Here is a 21,010-nt window from a genome sequence, read left to right on the forward strand (position 1 = left end):
ATTATTAAAAGAGAAACAGGTCAACCAAGAGCACAGGAAGACAGTATTACCATCAAATTGAATGAAAAATTTATGAACAAAAAGTCAGAAGTTGAAAATATTTTTAATAATCATTTTCTAAATGTTGTAGATATAGTAGGATCCAGGTGTTCATTAGAAGATGCTAGGCTGTTAATGGAAGAGGCCATACCTATGCAATTTGATACAATTGTAATCTCATCCACTTCTCCCTCTGAAATTAGGAAAATAATAAACTTGCTTAAAAGCAAAAACTCACATGGAATTGATGACATTTCCAGCAAAATACTAAAAGCTTGTTCTCAACAGATAAGTAAGATTCTCAGCCACCTGTGTAATAGCTCTCTGGAACAGGACATTTTCCCTGATAGACTGAAATATGCTATTGTTATACCTTTGCATAAAAAGGGGGATAGATCTGATGTCAACAATTACCATCCAATCTCCCTTCTAACAGCTTTATCCAAAATTTTTGAGAAAGTAATGTATTCAAGAGTAGCTTCACATATCTGTAAAAATGAAGTACTAACAAAATGTCAGTTTAGTTTCCAGAAAGGTTTTTCAACAGAAAATGCCATATATGCTTTCACCAATCAAATTTTGAATGATCTGAATAACCGAACACCACCCATTGGGATTTTTTGTGATCTCTCAAAGGCTTTTGATTGTGTAAATCATGAAATTCTGCTAGACAAGCTCAAGTATTGTGGCATGAGTGGGACAGTGCAAAAATGGCTTAATTCGTACCTAACTGGAAGAGTGGAGAAAGTTGAAATAAGCAGTTCTCATAATATGCAAAGATCAGCACATTCCTCCAACTGGGGAACTATCAATAATGGGGTTCCACAAGGGTCAGTCTTGGGTCCTTTGTTGTTCTTAATATATATTAATGACTTGCCATTCTATATTCATGAAGAGGCAAAGTTAGTTCTCTTTGCTAATGATACAAGTATAGTAATCACACCTGAGAAACAAGAATTAACTGATGAAATTGTCAATACTGTCTTTCAGAAAATTACTAAGTGGTTCCTTGTAAACGTACTCTCACTGAATTTTGATAAGACACAGTACACACAGTTCCGTACAGTGAATGGTATGACGCCATTAATAAATATAGACCTTAATCAGAAGCATATAGCTAAGGTAGAATATTCCAAATTTTTAGGTGTGTCCATTGATGAGTGATTAAATTGGAAGAAACACATTGATGATCTGCTGAAACGTTTGAGTTCAGCTACTTATGCAATAAGGGCCATTGCAAATTTTGGTGATAAACATCTTAGTAAATTAGCTTACTACGCTTATTTTCACGCATTGCTTTCATATGGCACCATATTTTGGGGTAATTCATCACTGAGGAATAAAGTATTTATTGCACAAAAGCGTGTAATCGGAATAATAGCTGGAGTCCACCCAAGATCATCCTGCAGACATTTATTTAAGGATCTAGGAATATTCACAGTAGCTTCTCAGTATATATACTCTCTTATGAAATTTGTTATTAACAACCAAACCCAATTCAAAAGTAGTAGCAGTGTGCATAACTACAATACTAGGAGAAAGGATGATCTTCACTATTCAAGATTAAATCTAACTTTGGCACAGAAAGGGGTGAATTATACTGCCACTAAAGTCTTTGGTCACTTACCAAATAGTATCAAAAGTCTGACAGATAACCAACAAGTATTTAAGAAGAAATTAAAAGAATTTCTGAATGACAACTCCTTCTACTCCATAGAGGAATTTTTAGATATAAATTAAGGAAAAAAATTATAAAAAATAAAATAAAAAATAAAATAAAAAAAAAATAAAAAAACACAAAAAAATAAAAAAATTGTTATATTAACTTAAGTATGTTGTTAAATTAACTTAATTATGTCATGTATTGGAAAATTTGACTCGTTTCACATCATTACGAAATATCGTATTCATGATCCATGGAACTAGTATTAATCTAATCTAATTTAATCTAATCTACTCTCATGTCTGCTATACACTGATAAGAGGGAGTACCCTCCTCGACATGCACGCACCTGGACAGATGTGCTTTTGGATGGGTGCTATGGCTAAGATTAGTGTTGCAGAGAGGATCTGCATTCACAATCTAGTAAATGGTACTTGCAAAATAGTGGAGGGGTGATTTAGCGATGATGCAGAAATTAGGAAGCATTCTGCTGTGTCATTGTCTGGCTTTGAAATTATGAAACAACTGGTAAAATTGCTATAAGCGAATGTGCTGTCAATTAGGGTGTGTATTACCATACATCGCCCCATATCAACAGCGTCTTTGCCATACCATCCTTCCACTGGTATGCTGTTGATTACTGAATAACGATTGACTGACACACCACTTGGATGAGATGGAGGGAGCCTTCGCGGAACATTGGATATCTGCTACTTGTCACTTTGGAGCATGGGATTAAATGTGAAGGTCATCACCTTCAGACAGTTGTCTGGAAGCATTCCTCAATGCTGCAGACTCGTCCTGTTTCCATATGCTGCGATTCCCTCCAGTAAGATAACAGTACCTCTTTTTATTTTTACCACCTTGTGCATGTTGTGAACAGCGCCTTCCAACAGTGGTCAACACTGGAACGGTAATCATGCACATGACTGCAAAATTACGAAACAATGCTCATCGAAATGGAACACCGACACATCTGCTACCCGTCACTGTGGAATATGGGATTTTCTGTGTAGGTCATCACCGTCGGATAGCTCTTGGAAAATCTCTACAATGTCACAAATGCTCCCAGTTTCCATCAGTTGCGTTGTCTTCCACGTTTTTGTCAGTGAGAAACGTTGCTGCCGTGTTTTATTCCTACCAACCTGTGTATTGGAGCTGCATAGTTTGTACCATGCAATGTTCACCTTTCTGTGAGAGCCTAAGGATTGAAACATGTTAATGTTGGTTTAGTACCTGACTCAGACCTCGAAGTCATGGTAGAAAAAAAAAGTGTATGGCAGTGTACAAAACTGTACTCATACACTGCTTGAATGTGCTACAGCCAAGAAAAAGTATTACTCTGCTTGTGAAGGAACAATGCAGGAACCCTCTCATGTGATTGATAGTCTATTGGATATGGTCTTCCTCCAGTACAGTCGATAAAACTTCATGCAGATCTGTGGAAGCGACTTCGAGTACTGGCCACGTGCTCCAATGGAGTGATACATGCATATGTGTATATATGTAATATGCTCGATGTCAGCATGAAGACGACATTTGTTTTTCGATACATCAGAAGAGAGAGATTCTATTACAAGTGGTGGCATAAGTGGTTACAGTTTGAATGCAGGTAATTCCCTCAAAACTTCACCGATTTTGCTCATAAAACTAATAGAAATCGGTTTATCTATTCTCGTGATATCATGACTGTTTTTATTATTATCATCACAACTGTATGTTTAAAAAACAGGAGTTGCCGCAAGTCTTGTGCAATTTCATACTTCATAACCTCTAATTATAAAGTAGACACCACATGAGTTACAGTTCACTGTGGAACCTAGAAATGATCGTGCTTTTTCTCCCAAAATGTCAGTAGATTACATGAAATAGGCTGTGGTGATCAAATTATTTACAAAACTAGAATGCAGGAATCTGTTGTATGATCAGGAGGGAAGTTACGGAGCAAAATTGTCAAATCTAAGCACGCAGACGGTAATTGGTTTCGATGTAACGGAAGAAAGAGAGAGTGGGGCGGGGGGCAGTAAATTCTTATAAGAGCTTCTATTACAAGACGGACTCTCACGATTTGTTTCGTAAATGCAGGTGTGATATAGCTTCGCCTGGTAAAACGGGCCTTGCCATAGTGTACAAAACAGCAACATTCCCTTGACTTACAGCATGTTGTTGTCTAACGTAAAATTATTGTGTTTTTCCGTCCCGTGAGGTAATGGCGTGAAAAATTGAATTCTCTAATGTTATTTCACGGATCTGAAATATTTATAATACAAATATGCATGACAGTTTATTTACAGACACCGATTTGAACGCGAGAGACGCTCTGAGGTCGTGTAAATTGCCCATCAAGCTGAAAGAAATTGCTTAACATAGATGTTTTTTCTTTGGAGTTTAAATACTCGCTTTTACTTTACCTCAATGATGGTCCCGACTGTGTTTTCCCTTTTAAAAGATGCTTGATTATAAGAGATGTCACCAGGGGGCGAAGTGTAGGAGTGGGGCTGTATCACTATACTAGGTGGCTATAATTAAACTTTCCCTATTGAACATGTTTTAATGTGGAAACTAATTACCATATGAGTACCAAACATGGTAGCATAACGTCAAGGACATGGGGAAGAGAGGTAATGCATAATAGATTCAATTGACACACTTTTAACGTGCTGCTAAGGTACTTCATACTAACACATACCGGTAGCTTTACTGCTACAAACGGAGCTCAATAGGGCGCCCATCAGATGCAGAAGAGTCTGAAACTACAGGATTGCATTCTGCACAGCAGAATAATCATGTCCATAGGTATGCTGACTATCTCTCTTGATATGCTACACTTCAGATCAGCACATGTGTGAGTGTTCTCCTGATAAACCCTGTCCTTCAGGTAGCCCCACGACCAGAAATTACAGGGAGTGAGATCAGGTGATGCTGCTGGCCAGGCGTTTGGAAACCATTCAATCCTTGCAAGAAAGTGGAGAGCGAAGTCAACATGTTGTTGTGCAATCTGTGGTACAATCTGCTGTACAATACGGATCTTGTACAGGAGGGGGCTGGAATCCATGTGCAGGCTGAGGAAAACACATGACATCATGTGGGGGGTGGGGGTGGGCGTGGTTGCATGGTGGGGGATTAATTGATCGATTTATTTAATTTGTATATCAATTAGATATCAAAATTGGGGTCGGAGCCCTATTACCCCTCTGCTTAAAATGCTACTTTGAAAATCTGTACAACTAAAAGAACCACATAATTAGTACATAAAGTATTGCCAAGCTTAATGATTTTGGTATATAAGGTTACACACGGATTGACTGAGGACAAGAATCATTTTTTTTTCTAAACACAAAACAATTCATTCTATGCTTACATAAGTAAATTAACAATCTGAGAATAAACAAATGTAAAGTAGATTCACATTTAAGTGCCTAACAGAGGTTTCATTGAACCACCTTCACAATTCTCTATTGTTTCACAAGGATCAATAACCAGCAAAATAATAAGCAACTGCTAAACGAAAAGGCAGACGTAGTACTTAAGAGATCTTCAGATCGCACCTAACCTGGATGGCTGGCGAAGTGGTTCGGCTGTAAGATGAGAGCCGGTTGCCATTCTCAGAGGACAGACATGTTGTTTACTGCGGTCAGTCTCAATTAAGAGTTCTTAGCAATTTATGGTTAATTGGACATGTAGTTGACAACAGTGAAATAGTAATTAAGGAAATACCCAGCTCTTTATTTTGTTGAAGAATGAAAATTATTTGTGACTTCAAAGTGGAATGTTATTGTGCAGTTTCTCGTGTTCTGCTAAGAAAAGGCGAGTAGCATCTAGTATAAACGAACTAATTGAAATTTTTATTATTTCTAAAATATTTGTTCCTCGCTAAGAGTTTATCACAACCTCAACACAATGGATTCACTACCTACGTGCTGTTTCCTGCCTAGGGGACAACAGCTATAGAAGACTGCAGGTTGGTGAACATTTATTAGAAACTGTGCTTTCCGCTTAGGGCGATGGAAGCAAAGAGACACCTTTCGTGTACTGCAGTCTTAGTACAAATGGGACCAGTGACGCGTCATCTGTGGTAACACAGGGGAGGTTATGAAGGAGAGAAATTTTCGAGGGAAGGAGTTTATCATATGCACGTATATATATATCAATTTGTCGTATTTGTTAGTGTATTTTTTATGACTGCCGCTGATTTGTTGTTAGATCCCAACTCTTTTAAGGTGTTGAATAATGTTTTCTTGTCAGTTCTCGTATCATGTGCTTTTTTGAAGTCTACAAATGTTATGTAAATGCTTTAGATCTCACTCTTCTTAACCTGATTATGAATTTCAGATTTAAAATTTGTTCTACACAGGAGCACCCTTTTCTAAACCTTTCTTGGTACTCTCCTAACTGCTGATCCAATTCGCTTTTCAGACTTGAAGTGCTTTTTAAAGGAGGAGAGATGTTCCTTTATAGTTGATGGGGTCAGTTTTATCTCCTTTTATGTGGATTGGGTGAATTAATGCTGTTTTCCTATCTTCTGGTATAGCTTCTGTTTCCCAGATTTTTTGAAAGACCCGATGTAGTTTCTTGACTGTTCCTGCAACTGCAATTTTCCACATCTCAGCAGTTACTGAATCTTCCCTGGGGGCCTTGTCATACTTCAGATCTTAAATGATATGTCAGATTTCATCCATGCTGGGTGGTTCTGACTTTGTGTGAGTGTATCCTGGATTTTGTTCAGGAAAGTTTGCTCCAGTTCCTCACTATTTAACAAGTTATTCAAATAGCTTGCTAATATTTCACAGTTTGCTATTTTGTTTAGGGCTAATTTTCCGTCTTCATTCTTGAAGCAAAAGGTAGGTGGTGTTTTGGAGGCTTTGTTCAAAAGATGTATAGAAGTTCGTAGTATTGTTCCTTAGCAAGTCTTCTTCAGTTAGTGATAGCTGATTTCTTTCAAATTTCCTTTTTATTGCTCTTATCGTTTCTTATTTTTGAGATTTTTTTTTTAAAGAAGACACAGCCTTTACTTATTTTGTGGAGTACCATTTCTGCCAGACTTGTTTCCAGACTAGTAACTTTTTCACACTGTTTATTCCACCATCTGTGCTTTTTGTGTCTTTTGAGTGGTGCTGTTTCGAGGACTGTTTTGACGAATTTTATTTTAACATCCTCCCAGACCTTTGAGTCAATCTTTCGCCATTCCGGAAATTCTTGTTTCTTCACTCCCAAAGTTTCTGTATCTATTTTATGAATCATGCATCCTTGTCTTATACTCCTCGTTTGTGGAATACATTTCTTTTTTATGGTGGTTAGACGGTATTCTGTTTCAATATTCAGATCCTTTCCAACTTTAGTATTCATGATTTTTTTGTAAAAAAAAAAAAGATGTAGCTATGTGGCCCATCTGAAATTCTCCCAAGTTTTCTGTTTCCTCTGCAGTTTCTTGAAATTTGTGGACATTAATTTGAGGTTGAAGCCTCTGCAATGGTTCTATTAGTCTTCCCCATTTTTGTTTCTTCTTTTGTGTGCTGTGTAGTCTAAAAAAGTTTTCCTGAACTTTCTTTCCTTTCCAGTCTGCACCTTAAGTCCCCTAACAACATTTTAACATTTGTCAATCGAACCTTTGACAGTCGTGTTACAGTGAATCCCAGAAGCTTTGAACTTTATCTGGATTCCTTTTATTGTCCACATTTATTCGAGCATGACGATTTATGAAGGTGTAAGTCTTATTTGCACATTCCAGAGTAAGAACTGAGAGACTTTCACTTTGGGAGTAAAAAATCTGTGACTGAATTCACTATTGTTCTGTTTACAATGAACCCTGTTCCTAGGTGTGGAATGCCTTTTCCCATCGGATTCCTGCCTTTCTTTCCTTTGAGAATCCTATATCACTCGAGTTTTATGTATTCATCAGTGTATCAAGTTTTCTGAATAGCCAAGAGTTGGATTTGGTATTTCTCTAATACTATAATTCGTTCTTTTAGTTTCGCTAATTTCAAAAGTGAATTTATGTTTAGTGTGCCAAAGAAGTACTTCCTTTCCGTTCTTAATTTACATGTAGGACTTTCAGAGCACTGTGAGTCCCTCACTTTGTATGCTTAGTTTATTGCAGAATAAATTTACCTTCCTGCTACTAAACCTATTTTTCATTCACATTTTCTCAAAACCTAATTAATGTGTTTTTGAAAGTTCAGTAAACATATCCAAGTGATATGACATCGTTAAATCTATATTAATCTTACTTATGCTGTCAACGCATAATAACATTATTTACGTAACAAGGCGACTGCTTGTATTCCCTAGTGCCTTCATAAAAGTTTATGATAAAATCAGATTTTTAGCATAAGTCAAGAAATTTTATAAACTTACTGCATTCAAGTAATAAACTTCCAATGTTATTCTGAAAGACATGGAAAATTAACTAAAAAAGTTTATTTCTCAGGAATTCTGTAGCTTGATATGACCACAATACTCATATCTGTCTCTTCTGACTTTCCCGGTTGTTCTGTCGCCAGATCACGTTATGTGTATTCCACAATATTTTCTTGGGGCAACTATTTAACGTTGTATGACATTTGCTGCTGGCATGTAGCAAAATACCATTTAATTTTTCAGAACAAGTCTCAAAACACATTTTTCATCAATTGAGTCGATATTTTATTTTTCTATAAACACCACAGAGGCATTAACAAGGCTACAAGAGCCTCCATGGGATCTGTTGTTTCTACAAAATTTACTAGTAAACATAAAATTCTCAATTTTGTTTAATGCTTCTCTGCAATACTTTTTTACCCAGTGTTCACCTATGCAAATAATATTGATATTTTCACATTCTGAAACTATAACATAAACTTTATGGAATTTATGGTATATGATATTTGGGAACAGTGTACAAATTAACAACAGAGTCACAGAACTAGTTGTGAAGTTCTATATTTCAGGCAGTTTCAGATAACTATCAGGTAAGCAGCAATGGAAATAAATAGAAGAGTTAATATAGCCTGTAAGATGGAAGATTGGACTTTTATTGTCCTGTCGACATCGATGTCATTAGAGACAGAGCACAAGTCGGATTGTGTCAAGGACAGGGAAGAAAATCGGCAGTGCCCTTTCAAAGGCACCATCTCGGCATGTGCCATGAGCGATTTAGGGAAATCATGGAAAACCAAAATCTGGATGGCCGGATGCGGATTTGAACCATCGACCTACCGAATGCGAGTCCAGTGTGCTAACCACTATGCCACCACACTCGGTAAAATGGCCTGGAGTGATTTTGGTAAACTAAATAGGGTTTTCAAAACCAAGCTTCTGGTACATCGGAAAATGATAGTTTCATACCTGTGACGAGCAACAGTTATGGGTCCATTTTCTTGGCTGAAGTAGATACGTGGCCAAAAGCCACAAGTACTTGAGTGCACAGTAGTGAACCAAGGACCCTAATGAAGTATGCTGAATCACAATGGGGGAACAGCGGTGGAAGGAGCCACCGTAAGTGCCACCTATTTCAGCTATGCATTGTCTGTCACCACCTGCAGCCATGACGGTTATCGACCTGAAAGGATCATCTAGCTGCTGTCACTAGATGCCATCTCCACTAGCTGCAGAACTAATGGCTGCACCTGTGTATGATGCCGCTGCGAGCTGTACCATTCATAATGTAGACCAAGGCAGTGGCCCAGACACTTGGTAATCCAGGTCACCATTGCTACCGTCTGGCTTCTGTACATCTGCTGTGTCAGTGGTGGTGCAGATCTCACAGCAGCGCCAATGCTGAATATGTGATAACTTGTTCTACTGTGAGGCTCGGCCAGTGATTCTGTGTCAACACAGCCTGCCTGATGCTTCTTATTAAAGAACGCCTTTTCGGCATCCATCTGCTGCACCTTGCTCAGGCTTCCTACATCAGCTCATGGTAACAGTTGTCCATTTGCTCGGTCGTGGTTTACAAATGCTAAGTTATAGAGCAGTGACACAACCCAAGCATGTAGCCAAGGAGCGGGAGGGAAGGGTGGGGGGGGGGGGGCAACGGGGTTGTCCGGAGATCCGGAACCTCCCATCACCTAAATGAAATTACACATGACCCAGTTGCCGTGTAGTGAATGACATTTTGCTTTTCAGTCCTATGACTTAGAAGGGATATATACTATCGATACTCAACAAGGTCATCGATAGATTGAAGATATCGATATGTCAGTAGCTTTATGGGCTATCGCCCAGTCCTACTTCAGCCGACACCAACTACAGTACATTGTTGGCCTTACGTGAGCTCAGTTGTTGTTTTGTTCATCATTTCAGTTCTTACTTTCAGTTGAATTTAATTGTTTCTGTACTGCATGCTGTTGAGATAGTTTGTGATCATGCACAAGTTTACAACAAGAAAGAAAAAGAAAACCGATTTTGATTCGTTCTCTAGCATTACGGTAAATTAAAAATACGCACTACCATAATAGCACTACCATAATAGCCTAGTTACCTATCTATAGCGGTTAAATGTTAGCACTGGCATCATTATTTGGAGACTGGTAGATCAGTGGGGTCGCAATATTTCATTATGTCACAAAGCAGTGGAGCGGAATTCGGATTCGAATCTGCTACCATAGCGGTCGCGCGGTTCCATACCTAAACGCCTATAACCGCTCGGCCACACCGGTAGGCCAATTAAATTAAATTAAAATCAGTTGAATTTCTCTGCGTCGCACAAATACCGCGATGATCAATAATAATATCAATAATACGCCCAAACGATGATGACAGTATTTCTTTCGAAAAAATTGCTCAAAGTTCTATCATTAGTAGCCCAAGTGGCAAAATATCGGCCAGTCTGGTCACCCGGGTGGCACTAAATTATGAAAATCAGTTGCGATACAGAACGATGAGGAGGATTTTGAGGAGAGCGAAATGTGTATGTGATGACAGCACATTCTATAGTTTGTTTCTAAAAATTTTTTTGGGCAGGCCACTCGAATTTGTCCTAGCCAACTGCGCCCTGCAACACTCTCCTCCTACCAACTCCCCATCCTTTCGTCCCAAATCTGTTTATGCTCTTTAAATACTACAATATAATAACTGAAATTTTTGATCACTTAAGGAAATTGAAGAATTTTAATGATATGAAAAACACTCTAATATAATCTGATATTTTGATGTTCTTAAGAACTTCTGACTTGGTATTGGGTAAGCCATAAATTTAAATTCAAGACTGTAGTGGAGGGAGATAGTTATTGTCAAAAGAGATTTGAACACTATTTACTTTATAAGTAATTCAGCACAAGATTAAGCTTTTTCAGCTCTATGATACTGAACCCTACACAAAGAACTGAGCTGTGAGGCAATGCATTATATTAGAATTTTATTTCATTTGGCAATAGAGTGAAGTTATCATATTTCCAAAAAAAGAAATATTTTTTTAGCATTTGGATGAAAGTTGTTCATTTTTAAGAAAAGCTTTTCTTGCTTAGTTTTATAGGTCAAATATTACTTGTATGAAGACTCCCAAAAGCAAATTATGTACTAAAATTAAAAAATAAATAAATATGTTTTCAAAATAAATGAAAAACTTGATCCTTTTAAAGTCCTCTTTAACAAATCGCACCCCTCTTCGGCAAAATCTTGCCTGCATTCTTCAATAACTGAATAGAGTCTGTCAGGTCACTAGATAGAAACTGCATTACAGTCTTCAATGTATTGTCACAATGGTGGATGTGAATCTGGGTGACTCAGCGAACGCCAAACCAGACTCATGTTTTTATAGATTAATTTTTACCTTCTGATTTAGCCTGCAATAGTTTATTGAAGTACTGAACACTGCATCATCATGATACATATAACTGATTGCATATCTATCCTCCTACTTATTCATTTTATCATGACTACTGAAATGTGTAGAAATAATATCCATAGTTGTCAACACATATCCTTAGCGCCTTTGTTAGTGGAGTAGAGTGGTCATGTACTTAATTAGCTGAGGTAATGTTTCATCTGCAGGACGCCGAACAGCTGGAAGCCATCCTGCAAGAAGTGGAGGGCCAAATGCAGACATGTTCTCACGCGGAGTTAATACGGAGAAGCCACGAGCTGTCATCTATGATTCACGCTTTGCGTAAGAAACCAATGGCGAGCTTTGTCACTGCGCCAGTCCCTGCCGACTTCGTAAGGTGAGGTAAAATTTTAAGGGCAAGTGTTTAAAAAAAAAAAGAAGAGATTAGTATCACCCAAAATAATGTCATAATGTTATGATTATATCAAATCTAGAACACCATTACCACAGCAACCGAAGGTAGAAAGTGTGCAGCCCGTCTCACAAATGAAATGTCAGTATTATTTAGTTGAAGTCATAACCACTTAGCTTTCATATCGGTTTCGTTCTATTTTCAGGCTCAGAATGATGTGCGATAAGCGGCTTAAACTTTTTTGATTATCTACCCAGCAACACAAAATAACTAGAAAAGTAAATTTTAAAGGAAGACTACATTCGTTTCTTCTAGATGATTTCTTCTAATCTATAGACGAATGTTTAACTAGAAATTAGTAACATACATAATGCAGAAGACAGATGTATTTACTTTTGTCGTTAATTTTAAGTGTCAGTTATGGGTAAGAGCATCTGTAACATGAAAAGGACTAAAAAGTTTTCTATTGTTGGTCAGTTTAAATATCTTTAAGTAATAGCCAAACTCTGGTATGTATTAAATTTAACCAGTTAGCTTAAGGTATTTAGTACCCATTATCATACAAGCAAACACAACTATACATAGCCTGTAAACTGACTTGTTTCCCATTATTTCGAAACAAAATGTGTAAATAATTTATTGAATATGGAACTTATTGATCAACTAACTAAATAACTGATTAACTCTTTATGTCTGGTCCACATACGTGACAAAATGAGCCTTTTCGCAGCTAAAATATAATGACAACCATAGGCGTCCACAAGACGGGGGTGAGGAAGGAAGGGAGGCAAGAGGAGGCAGTTGCCTCATCCTGGAATCTGATTTTTTGTTAATTTCAAAATTCTCATCTATTTCTAAAAACGATTGTCTCTTATTCTACTCATCTACATGCAAGAGGTGACACAGTGACTTTAGTAAATAATACCCTGTTTCGTTGTCACGTTGTTCATGGGAAATTATACCGTTTTCTTGTTGTGACAGCGGTTTCGGTCTTCTTTTGCAAGCTTGGGGGATGTGAATCTTTACATTTCCAGAACAAAGCACCCGATATTATCTCTTTTGCTTTCTTGAATAGCGCTTCATGAGCTACAGGTAGGAACAGCTCCAACACCTAGTACAGCATGAAAATGGCTGCATATCTGCCCAATACCCATCCCTAAGTACCACAAGAACAACCCTTTACTTGCAAGCATCTTAATCTCAACAGGAAGTTTCCGGTAAGGGTTGCTGACACTTCATTCAGTTTTATGCGGTAGAGTGATTGTTACAGAGTATGAAGAACATGGTGACGCTATACCGGTACTGTACGTGTATTCACCTGTACTTCATCTGCAGGCCCAAATATAGGAAAAGCACAAATTTCAGCAATCAACAAAAGGAAAAAAATGATGAAATATCAAGGTCGAAAAGGTATTTAGACTGCCTCAAAGTTTATGGTTCCTGAACTATTTGGGGTGTAACCTTATGCGACATCCACCCATAGAGTTATCAGTGGAAAAATGCTCGTATCAGAGCACAAAAATGGCGAATATGCTCCTATTTAAAAGATTCTGATTGAAATGTGGAGTACCAGTTGCCACATTCTTCCTTCCTAAGCACCTTCAAAAATTTTTACAAAAATTTGGGAGTATGGACATGTTCGCACTCTTTTTAACATGCAGATCACCTCTCACTCCCACAAACTCTCCCAACAATAACTCGCTCAACCCCACTAGTCCACTGCTGTAAGTCATTCATACCATCTCAGTCACTCTGTGAGCTCAAGTTGTTGTCATTAATTATTTGTGTCTCTCTTTCCCCTACTACTACTATCTCCTCTCGCTGTCACTGTCTCCCTCTTGCTCTCTCTTACTGTCTGTCATTCCTTCCCACTGCTGCTCTCTCTTCTCACTGCCAGTATCTCTCTCTTTCTCGTTGTCATCGTTATATACTCTCTCTCTCTCATTATCACTGACTCGCCCACTTCCAGTTTCTCCTTCTCTTTATTCCTGTTCCACTGGCACTGTCTCCTTCATTCTTTTCCTACCATTTTTTGTCACTGTCAAGTATTTTTCTGTACCACTGTCTGTCTGTCTGTCTGTCTCTCTCTCTCTCTCTCTCTCTCGCACACGGCCATTGTCTCTTTCGTTCTTTCTGTACCACAACAGCTGTCTATCTTCCAGGATTTGCTACTTATTCTTCTCTTTCCTACTGCCACTGTCTCCTTCTCTCTCAACATAAAAAAAACGCGAGTATGTTCGCGTTCCAAAATTTTTAAAGGTGCTGAGTAAGGTAGAATGAGGCAGCTGGTACCCTCTTTTCATTCAAAATGTTTTAAACTGGAGCATATTCACCCGCTCTGTGCTCCGTCTGGATCATTTTCCCGCTGGTTTCCTTGTTTTCCCTGTTACAGCGCATGTCACTCATATGAAAAGAACATTATGGATGAATAACTAACGTGAAACTAATGTTACATCTTAGACTGGATTTTACGCTCACAATAATTTTGCTTTCGCTTCAGTACTGCAACATGGGGTTCCCAGAACCCTTATTATGATAAAATAAACACTTTACAGCGTATTTATCCGTGATACGTCACTTTATTAACTACATTTTCGCCTCGCACCGCATTTTACGTGTACAAGTAAGGTAACTTTCCACCTCTATCTCGGAAACGCATAAAGACATGAAGAAAATTTTCAAGATTTTTCGAGATCGTGGACTTAGGAATATATCTTAAAAATTACAGCCGTTTGCTATGCATAGATGTCTTGGAATCCGCGGCTCGGATTTGGTACCCAAAAACCATGATTTTTGGGATGTTTCTTGATAAGAGAATATATAGTTAAAACTTGAACAATCTGCTGCAGTAATTACTTAGACATCCGCTGCCGACGACGAAAAAACATTGAAAAACGCTTTTTCCAGGTTTTTCTCAGGAACTGTCCAAGCACTAAACGGTGCCCCCATAAGCCCCTATAGGCGCACTGCAGATTACATCTAATGCAAAAAGAACCAACCGAAATTCTCCATTTGCCTAAGTTTGAGGGTGTCTGTAATACTCAAACTTTGACCTTGTACTGTAGAAGAATTGCAATAAGAGGAATCTTCTGTTGGCTATCCAAAACACTTGACCATACCGTTCTATCACCAATAGAATCCGAGGTATGAGACCCGGAAAAATCCCGTTTCTATGCGCTGCGTTTAGACCATATTAGTAGCTCATGCTGTCGCATGCGTACCTATGAGTGAATAGTCAGGTTCGAGATCTTTGCCAAAAACTCATCAGATTTGCCAAATCATAGTGATCTTCATCCCAGTCACGGTTAATATAACCAACAGACCTACAACCATGCAAGGTTTTTGTCAAGAACTCAGCAGATTGTGAAATCATAGCGATCTTCGTCGCAGCCATTGTGAGTGTAGTCGATGGACCTACAACCATGCGAGATCTTTGCCAAAAACTCAGCAGATTGAGAAATCAGCGATCTTCGTCGCAGCGATGATGAGCGTAATCGACGGGCTTACAACCATGCGAGATCTTTGCCAAAAACTCAGCAGATTTGTCAAATCATAGCGATCCTGATCGTAGTCATGGTGCATGTAATCAACGGACCTACATCATACTATATCTTTGCCAAGAACTCAGTAGATTGCCAGATCATAGCGAATTTCATCACATTCATGGTGAGTATAATCAACAGAACTACAACAATGCGAGATCTTCTGCAAGAGGGACAGAGATGTACAAGACGCAAAGTAAGTAGACAGAACTTTTGTACCTGAAGGGTGCCTGTCAAGTTCCATCGCTCACGAGAATTGTTTGCCTGCTACAACCAGTCCGCATCATCATGTTTTTGGTAGTTATGTTGAGTGGAGATGTTATAGTATCCATAGGCTTATTTGATCTATTAGATGTCATTGGAGTACAGATATGTGAATCGGTCTGCCTTGTGTTGTCTCTCGACCTCGGATAGGTTTGTTGCTTTTCTTCCTGGATGTTCGAGTGCGTCGTAATACGCGTTGCCATTCCTGTGGTTATGTCTCCATTGGAATCTTTAAAGTGCTCTTGGGACTAGTTTGATTACATTCCCGGACTCCTGCAAAAGTTCGAAGGAAAATGTTTTGGTAAGACCTGTTTCGTCCTGTTGGTGACTTTGGGACTGATGTGCAGTAAACTCAGGTTCGTTATGAGATGGAATTTTGCCATGTACTAGGTAGTGACGCTTCCAATCTTTCAGCAAGTACATGCCATCTGAAAATAGATATTAGGTGGCTGGAGAAGTGGGTTTTGTTGTTTCTAACTATCGCTGTCATGCTATAAACGCTCTTAAACTAAAATTGGTGGACCTAATTTCAAATCTGGCAGAGTCAATAAGATTTCTGGTGCTCAGTTTGGGATAAAGGGGAATGATTAACATCAGTCGTCGGCTATGGCAAGCGGAAACAAGCGACAAATGTAAATAATATGCCACCTGTGACGTCATGTCAGTTCCGATTTCGTGAACGTAATAAACAAAAAATTTATCACATTGCGAAATAAATGCTTCGAATTACGAATATTGCAAGGCATAACAAAAAAATTGTTGTAAGTAAAAAGGAATCAAGTATCGTAAAATCACTCTCTGCCGCTATAAAGGACAGCAGAATACCGCTATAAAGGACAGCAGAACATACAGCATGAGGTGGAAATAAATGTTTCTGATAAAATTGTAAAATTTTCGTAAATATATCAACAGCAGATTTCAATACGCATTTATAAGTACTGTGGATGAAGTGTTGGGCACTAAACCGAATCCCAACTGTCAATTCTGTTAAAAACGACACAAAGAACCTGATTAAGAAAAACATATGACCCGTAAGGAAACTGATGGAAATTTCGGGTAATATGCTCCATGCAACTGGAAAAAAATCACAAAAAGAAGTAGACTAAAAGTGCACTGTTAATTAATTACAGTTCCCGCACACGACATATCCAAAGGGGTGCGGAGCTGTCTGAATCCCCGTATCACCTAAATGAAATTTCACAGGGCCTAGTTGCCGTGTAGTGAAACTGAAAGATATTTTGATTTACAGTCAAATGAAAAATGGATATGCACTACCTACAATTAACAAAACCATCGGTAGAGCGAATTGTCGATATATCGATAACACTATCACCTGCCGCCCATCCCTGCTTTAGCAAAATGAACTACTCCTGTACATTGTCAGCTTTACTTGAGCTCAGTTGTATTGTTCATCATTTCAGTTATTACTTTCAGTTCAACTTAATAGTTTCTGTGTGGTGCACTGCTGAGATAGTTTGTAATCATGGATAAGTTTCTAACAAGTTCGAGGAGGAAAACCGATTTTGATTCGTCCACTAGTGTTATGGTAAGAAGTTAAAAATACATACACACTATTATAATAGCCTTATTACCCATCTGTAGCAGTTTAATGTTAGGCCGGTATTACACTATCAAATTTCTTTTTCAAAGATTTGATCAAAGATGTGATCAATTATTCCGCCAAATATATTTGACAAAAATATTTGACGAGGCGCTAAAAAGAGGTATCACACTGTCATCATATTTTTCATCAAACTTCAAGATGGCTGACAACAACAACTTGTTATTAACCTCAGCAGTTGCATGTACCACAATTGCACTGTTTGTACATGCGGAAGAGAGGCGGGGGAAAAAAAGGAAACATACCTGGGTGAAGCCGTGTACGTGAGCTTATAGTGGAGGACGCGAAGTCGTACATCAATTACTTAAGAATGGATGACCATACATTTCTGTATGTGCTCAGTGAAGTGTATCCTCATATCACAAAGCACAATATTCACTTAAGAACTGCTACATCTGCAGAATACAGGCTCACTGTAACACTCCGATTCCTTGCTACAGGAGAGGGTTAGGTTAGGTCAGGTCTCCAAACTTCTTAATTTATTTTTGTATTCAGGGTGCCTCGCGTTGTAAAGCGCCTCATCAGCTTCATATACACTCCTGGAAATTGAAATAAGAAAACCGTGAATTCATTGTCCCAGGAAGGGGAAACTTTATTGACACATTCCTGGGGTCAGATACATCACATGATCACACTGACAGAACCACAGGCACATAGACACAGGCAACAGAGCATGCACAATGTCGGCACTAGTACAGTGTATATCCACCTTTCGCAGCAATGCAGGCTGCTATTCTCCCATGGAGACGATCGTAGAGATGCTGGATGTAGTCCTGTGGAACGGCTTGCCATGCCATTTCCACCTGGCGCCTCAGTTGGACCAGCGTTCGTGCTGGACGTGCAGACCGCGTGAGACGACGCTTCATCCAGTCCCAAACATGCTCAATGGGGGACAGATCCGGAGATCTTGCTGGCCAGGGTAGTTGACTTACACCTTCTAGAGCACGTTGGGTGGCACGGGATACATGCGGACGTGCATTGTCCTGTTGGAACAGCAAGTTCCCTTGTCGGTCTAGGAATGGTAGAACGATGGGTTCGATGACGGTTTGGATGTACCGTGCACTATTCAGTGTCCCCTCGACGATCACCAGTGGTGTACGGCCAGTGTAGGAGATCGCTCCCCACACCATGATGCCGGGTGTTGGCCCTGTGTGCCTCGGTCGTATGCAGTCCTGATTGTGGCGCTCACCTGCACGACGCCAAACGCGCATACGACCATCATTGGCACCAAGACAGAAGCGACTCTCATCGCTGAAGACGACACGTCTCCATTCGTCCCTCCATTCACGCCTGTCGCGACACCACTGGAGGTGGGCTGCACGATGTTGGGGCGTGAGCGGAAGACGGCCTAACGGTGTGCGGGACCGTAGCCCAGCTTCATGGAGACGGTTGCGAATGGTCCTCGCCGATACCCCAGGAGCAACAGTGTCCCTAATTTGCTGGGAAGTGGCGGTGCGGTCCCCTACGGCACTGCGTAGGATCCTACGGTCTTGGCGTGCATCCGTGCGTCGCTGCGGTCCGGTCCCAGGTCGACGGGCACGTGCACCTTCCGCCGACCACTGGCGACAACATCGATGTGCTGTGGAGACCTCACGCCCCACGTGTTGAGCAATTCGGCGGTACGTCCACCCGGCCTCCCGCATGCCCACTATACGCCCTCGCTCAAAGTCCGTCAACTGCACATACGGTTCACGTCCACGCTGTCGCGGCATGCTACCAGTGTTAAAGACTGCGATGGAGCTCCGTATGCCACGGCAAACTGGCTGACACTGACGGCGGCGGTGCACAAATGCTGCGCAGCTAGCGCCATTCGACGGCCAACACCGCGGTTCCTGGTGTGTCCGCTGTCCCGTGCGTGTGATCATTGCTTGTACAGCCCTCTCACAGTGTCCGGAGCAAGTATGGTGGGTCTGACACACCGGTGTCAATGTGCTCTTTTTTCCATTTCCAGAGTGTAGCTCTATTAATTTTGTAGTTGTCGGCACGCACCAATTGTATTTACCGGAAATGTTTATAAAAACACTACAGACGACAGAACGCTGCATGTGGTAACATGTCACATTGCAGTGAACAGAAGACAAGCGACTTCTTTGATCAAATTTACAGCGAGGCCCTAGATTTGATCAAATATTGGACACCATTTGACAAAGTTCCCTATTACACCATCAAATATCTTTGAGAAAGATTTTTGACAAAGAAATTTGACAGTTTGATACCGGCCTTAGCTCTGGAGTTGTTATTTGGAGACTGGTAGAACTTTGGAGTTGCAATATTTCATAATGCGGCGGAGCAGTATACATCATTATAGTTAAAATTAGATTAAAGTACATGTAAATAAAAATGGAAGCGTTCGTTTGTACAAAATCAGTTCTTCACAGACTGCTTTGAAATTTCGACACAATGTTCAAATACATGTGTGTTGTTACAAGGGCCTGCTGTAAAGTAAGGTGTCCGAATGTTTTACTCTGTTCTAAATATCAGTTGAGATGTTTACATGTCACGCGAATTTCTGGGTCTATTTTTCCGTTTCGCTAACGCAAGTTGCAAAGCTCTGCAGCTAGAGGGCTCCGAATTCACGACTTTAACATGGCGGTGTGTATCATAACAATGTCAATGCGTGAAAACAGTATATATATATATATATATATATATATATATATATATATATATATATATATATATTGTTGCTCCAATAGCTATATTAAGATATGCACATATTCGAATGCAAATTCAAGGGAATCGGTGAAGAAATTTTGGAGATTTAAGATTTTGCACAAACAGACATATACATCTATATAATTACAAGAGTAAATGTTCGTTTGTTCACAATCTTAAATCTATGGAAGTTCTTCACCAATTGCTTTGAAATTTTGGCACAACATTGCATTCAAATATATGCATTTTAATATATCAATCTTTTAATGTTTATAATATACAAATAAATATGTAATGTATAAAGTGGAAACATTATTACCAGAAATAACGAAAAGTTATTAACTGGTTTACTTCAAATTTTTATTCAGTACTCTAATTAACATTCAGGTGGACATATGCTATCTATTTTAATATATATTCTGAGGTGACAAAAGTCATGAGCTAGTGAAGGTGTAAAAGGGCAGCACACTGGATTGGTGGAGCTGTCATTTGTACTCAGGTGATCCATGTGAAAAGATTTCCAATGTGATAATGGCCACACGACGGGAATTAACAGGCTTTGAAAATGGAGTTGTAGTTAGAGCTAGACACATCAGACATTCCATTTTTGAGTTCAGCATTCCAAGATCCACAGTGGTGAGGGTGTGCCAAAAAAACAAAACATCGTGCATTACCTCACAGCACAGACAATGCTGTGGCCGACAACCTTCACTTGACGACTGACAGCAGCGGTGTTTGCATAAAGCTGTCACTGCTAAGACAAGCAACACTGTAGGAAATATCCGCAGACAATGCCATGGCAAATGACCTTCACTTAACGACTGAGAGCAGCAGTGTTTGCCTGAAGCAGTCACTGCTAACAGCATGAAATCACCGCTGAAATCAATATGGGATGTACAGTGAACGTATCTGTTAGGACATTGCAGCGAAATTTGGCTTTAATAGGCTATTGCAGCAGACAAACAATGCGAGTGCCATTGCTAATAGCATGACATCACTTGCTGTGGCTCTCCTGGGCTCTTGACCGTATTAGGTGGACCCCAGACAACTGGAAAAATGTGGCCTCGAGTCC

At 39.5% G+C, this 21,010-nt stretch overlaps 1 protein-coding gene across 1 annotated transcript in view; it reads left to right on the plus strand.

The window, feature by feature from the left end:
* Window positions 1-21,010, plus strand: part of LOC126441105 (E3 ubiquitin-protein ligase TRIM37-like) — a 224,858-nt gene that overhangs the window by 85,012 nt on the left and 118,836 nt on the right. The window contains exon 5 of the mRNA XM_050090679.1: window positions 11,672-11,841. Coding sequence (XP_049946636.1) covers window positions 11,672-11,841 — 170 coding nt within the window. The remainder of the gene's footprint in view (window positions 1-11,671; window positions 11,842-21,010) is intronic.

The sequence above is a fragment of the Schistocerca serialis genome, chromosome 1, assembly GCF_023864345.2.
Source record: "Schistocerca serialis cubense isolate TAMUIC-IGC-003099 chromosome 1, iqSchSeri2.2, whole genome shotgun sequence".
NCBI classification, from domain to species: Eukaryota; Metazoa; Arthropoda; class Insecta; order Orthoptera; family Acrididae; genus Schistocerca; species Schistocerca serialis.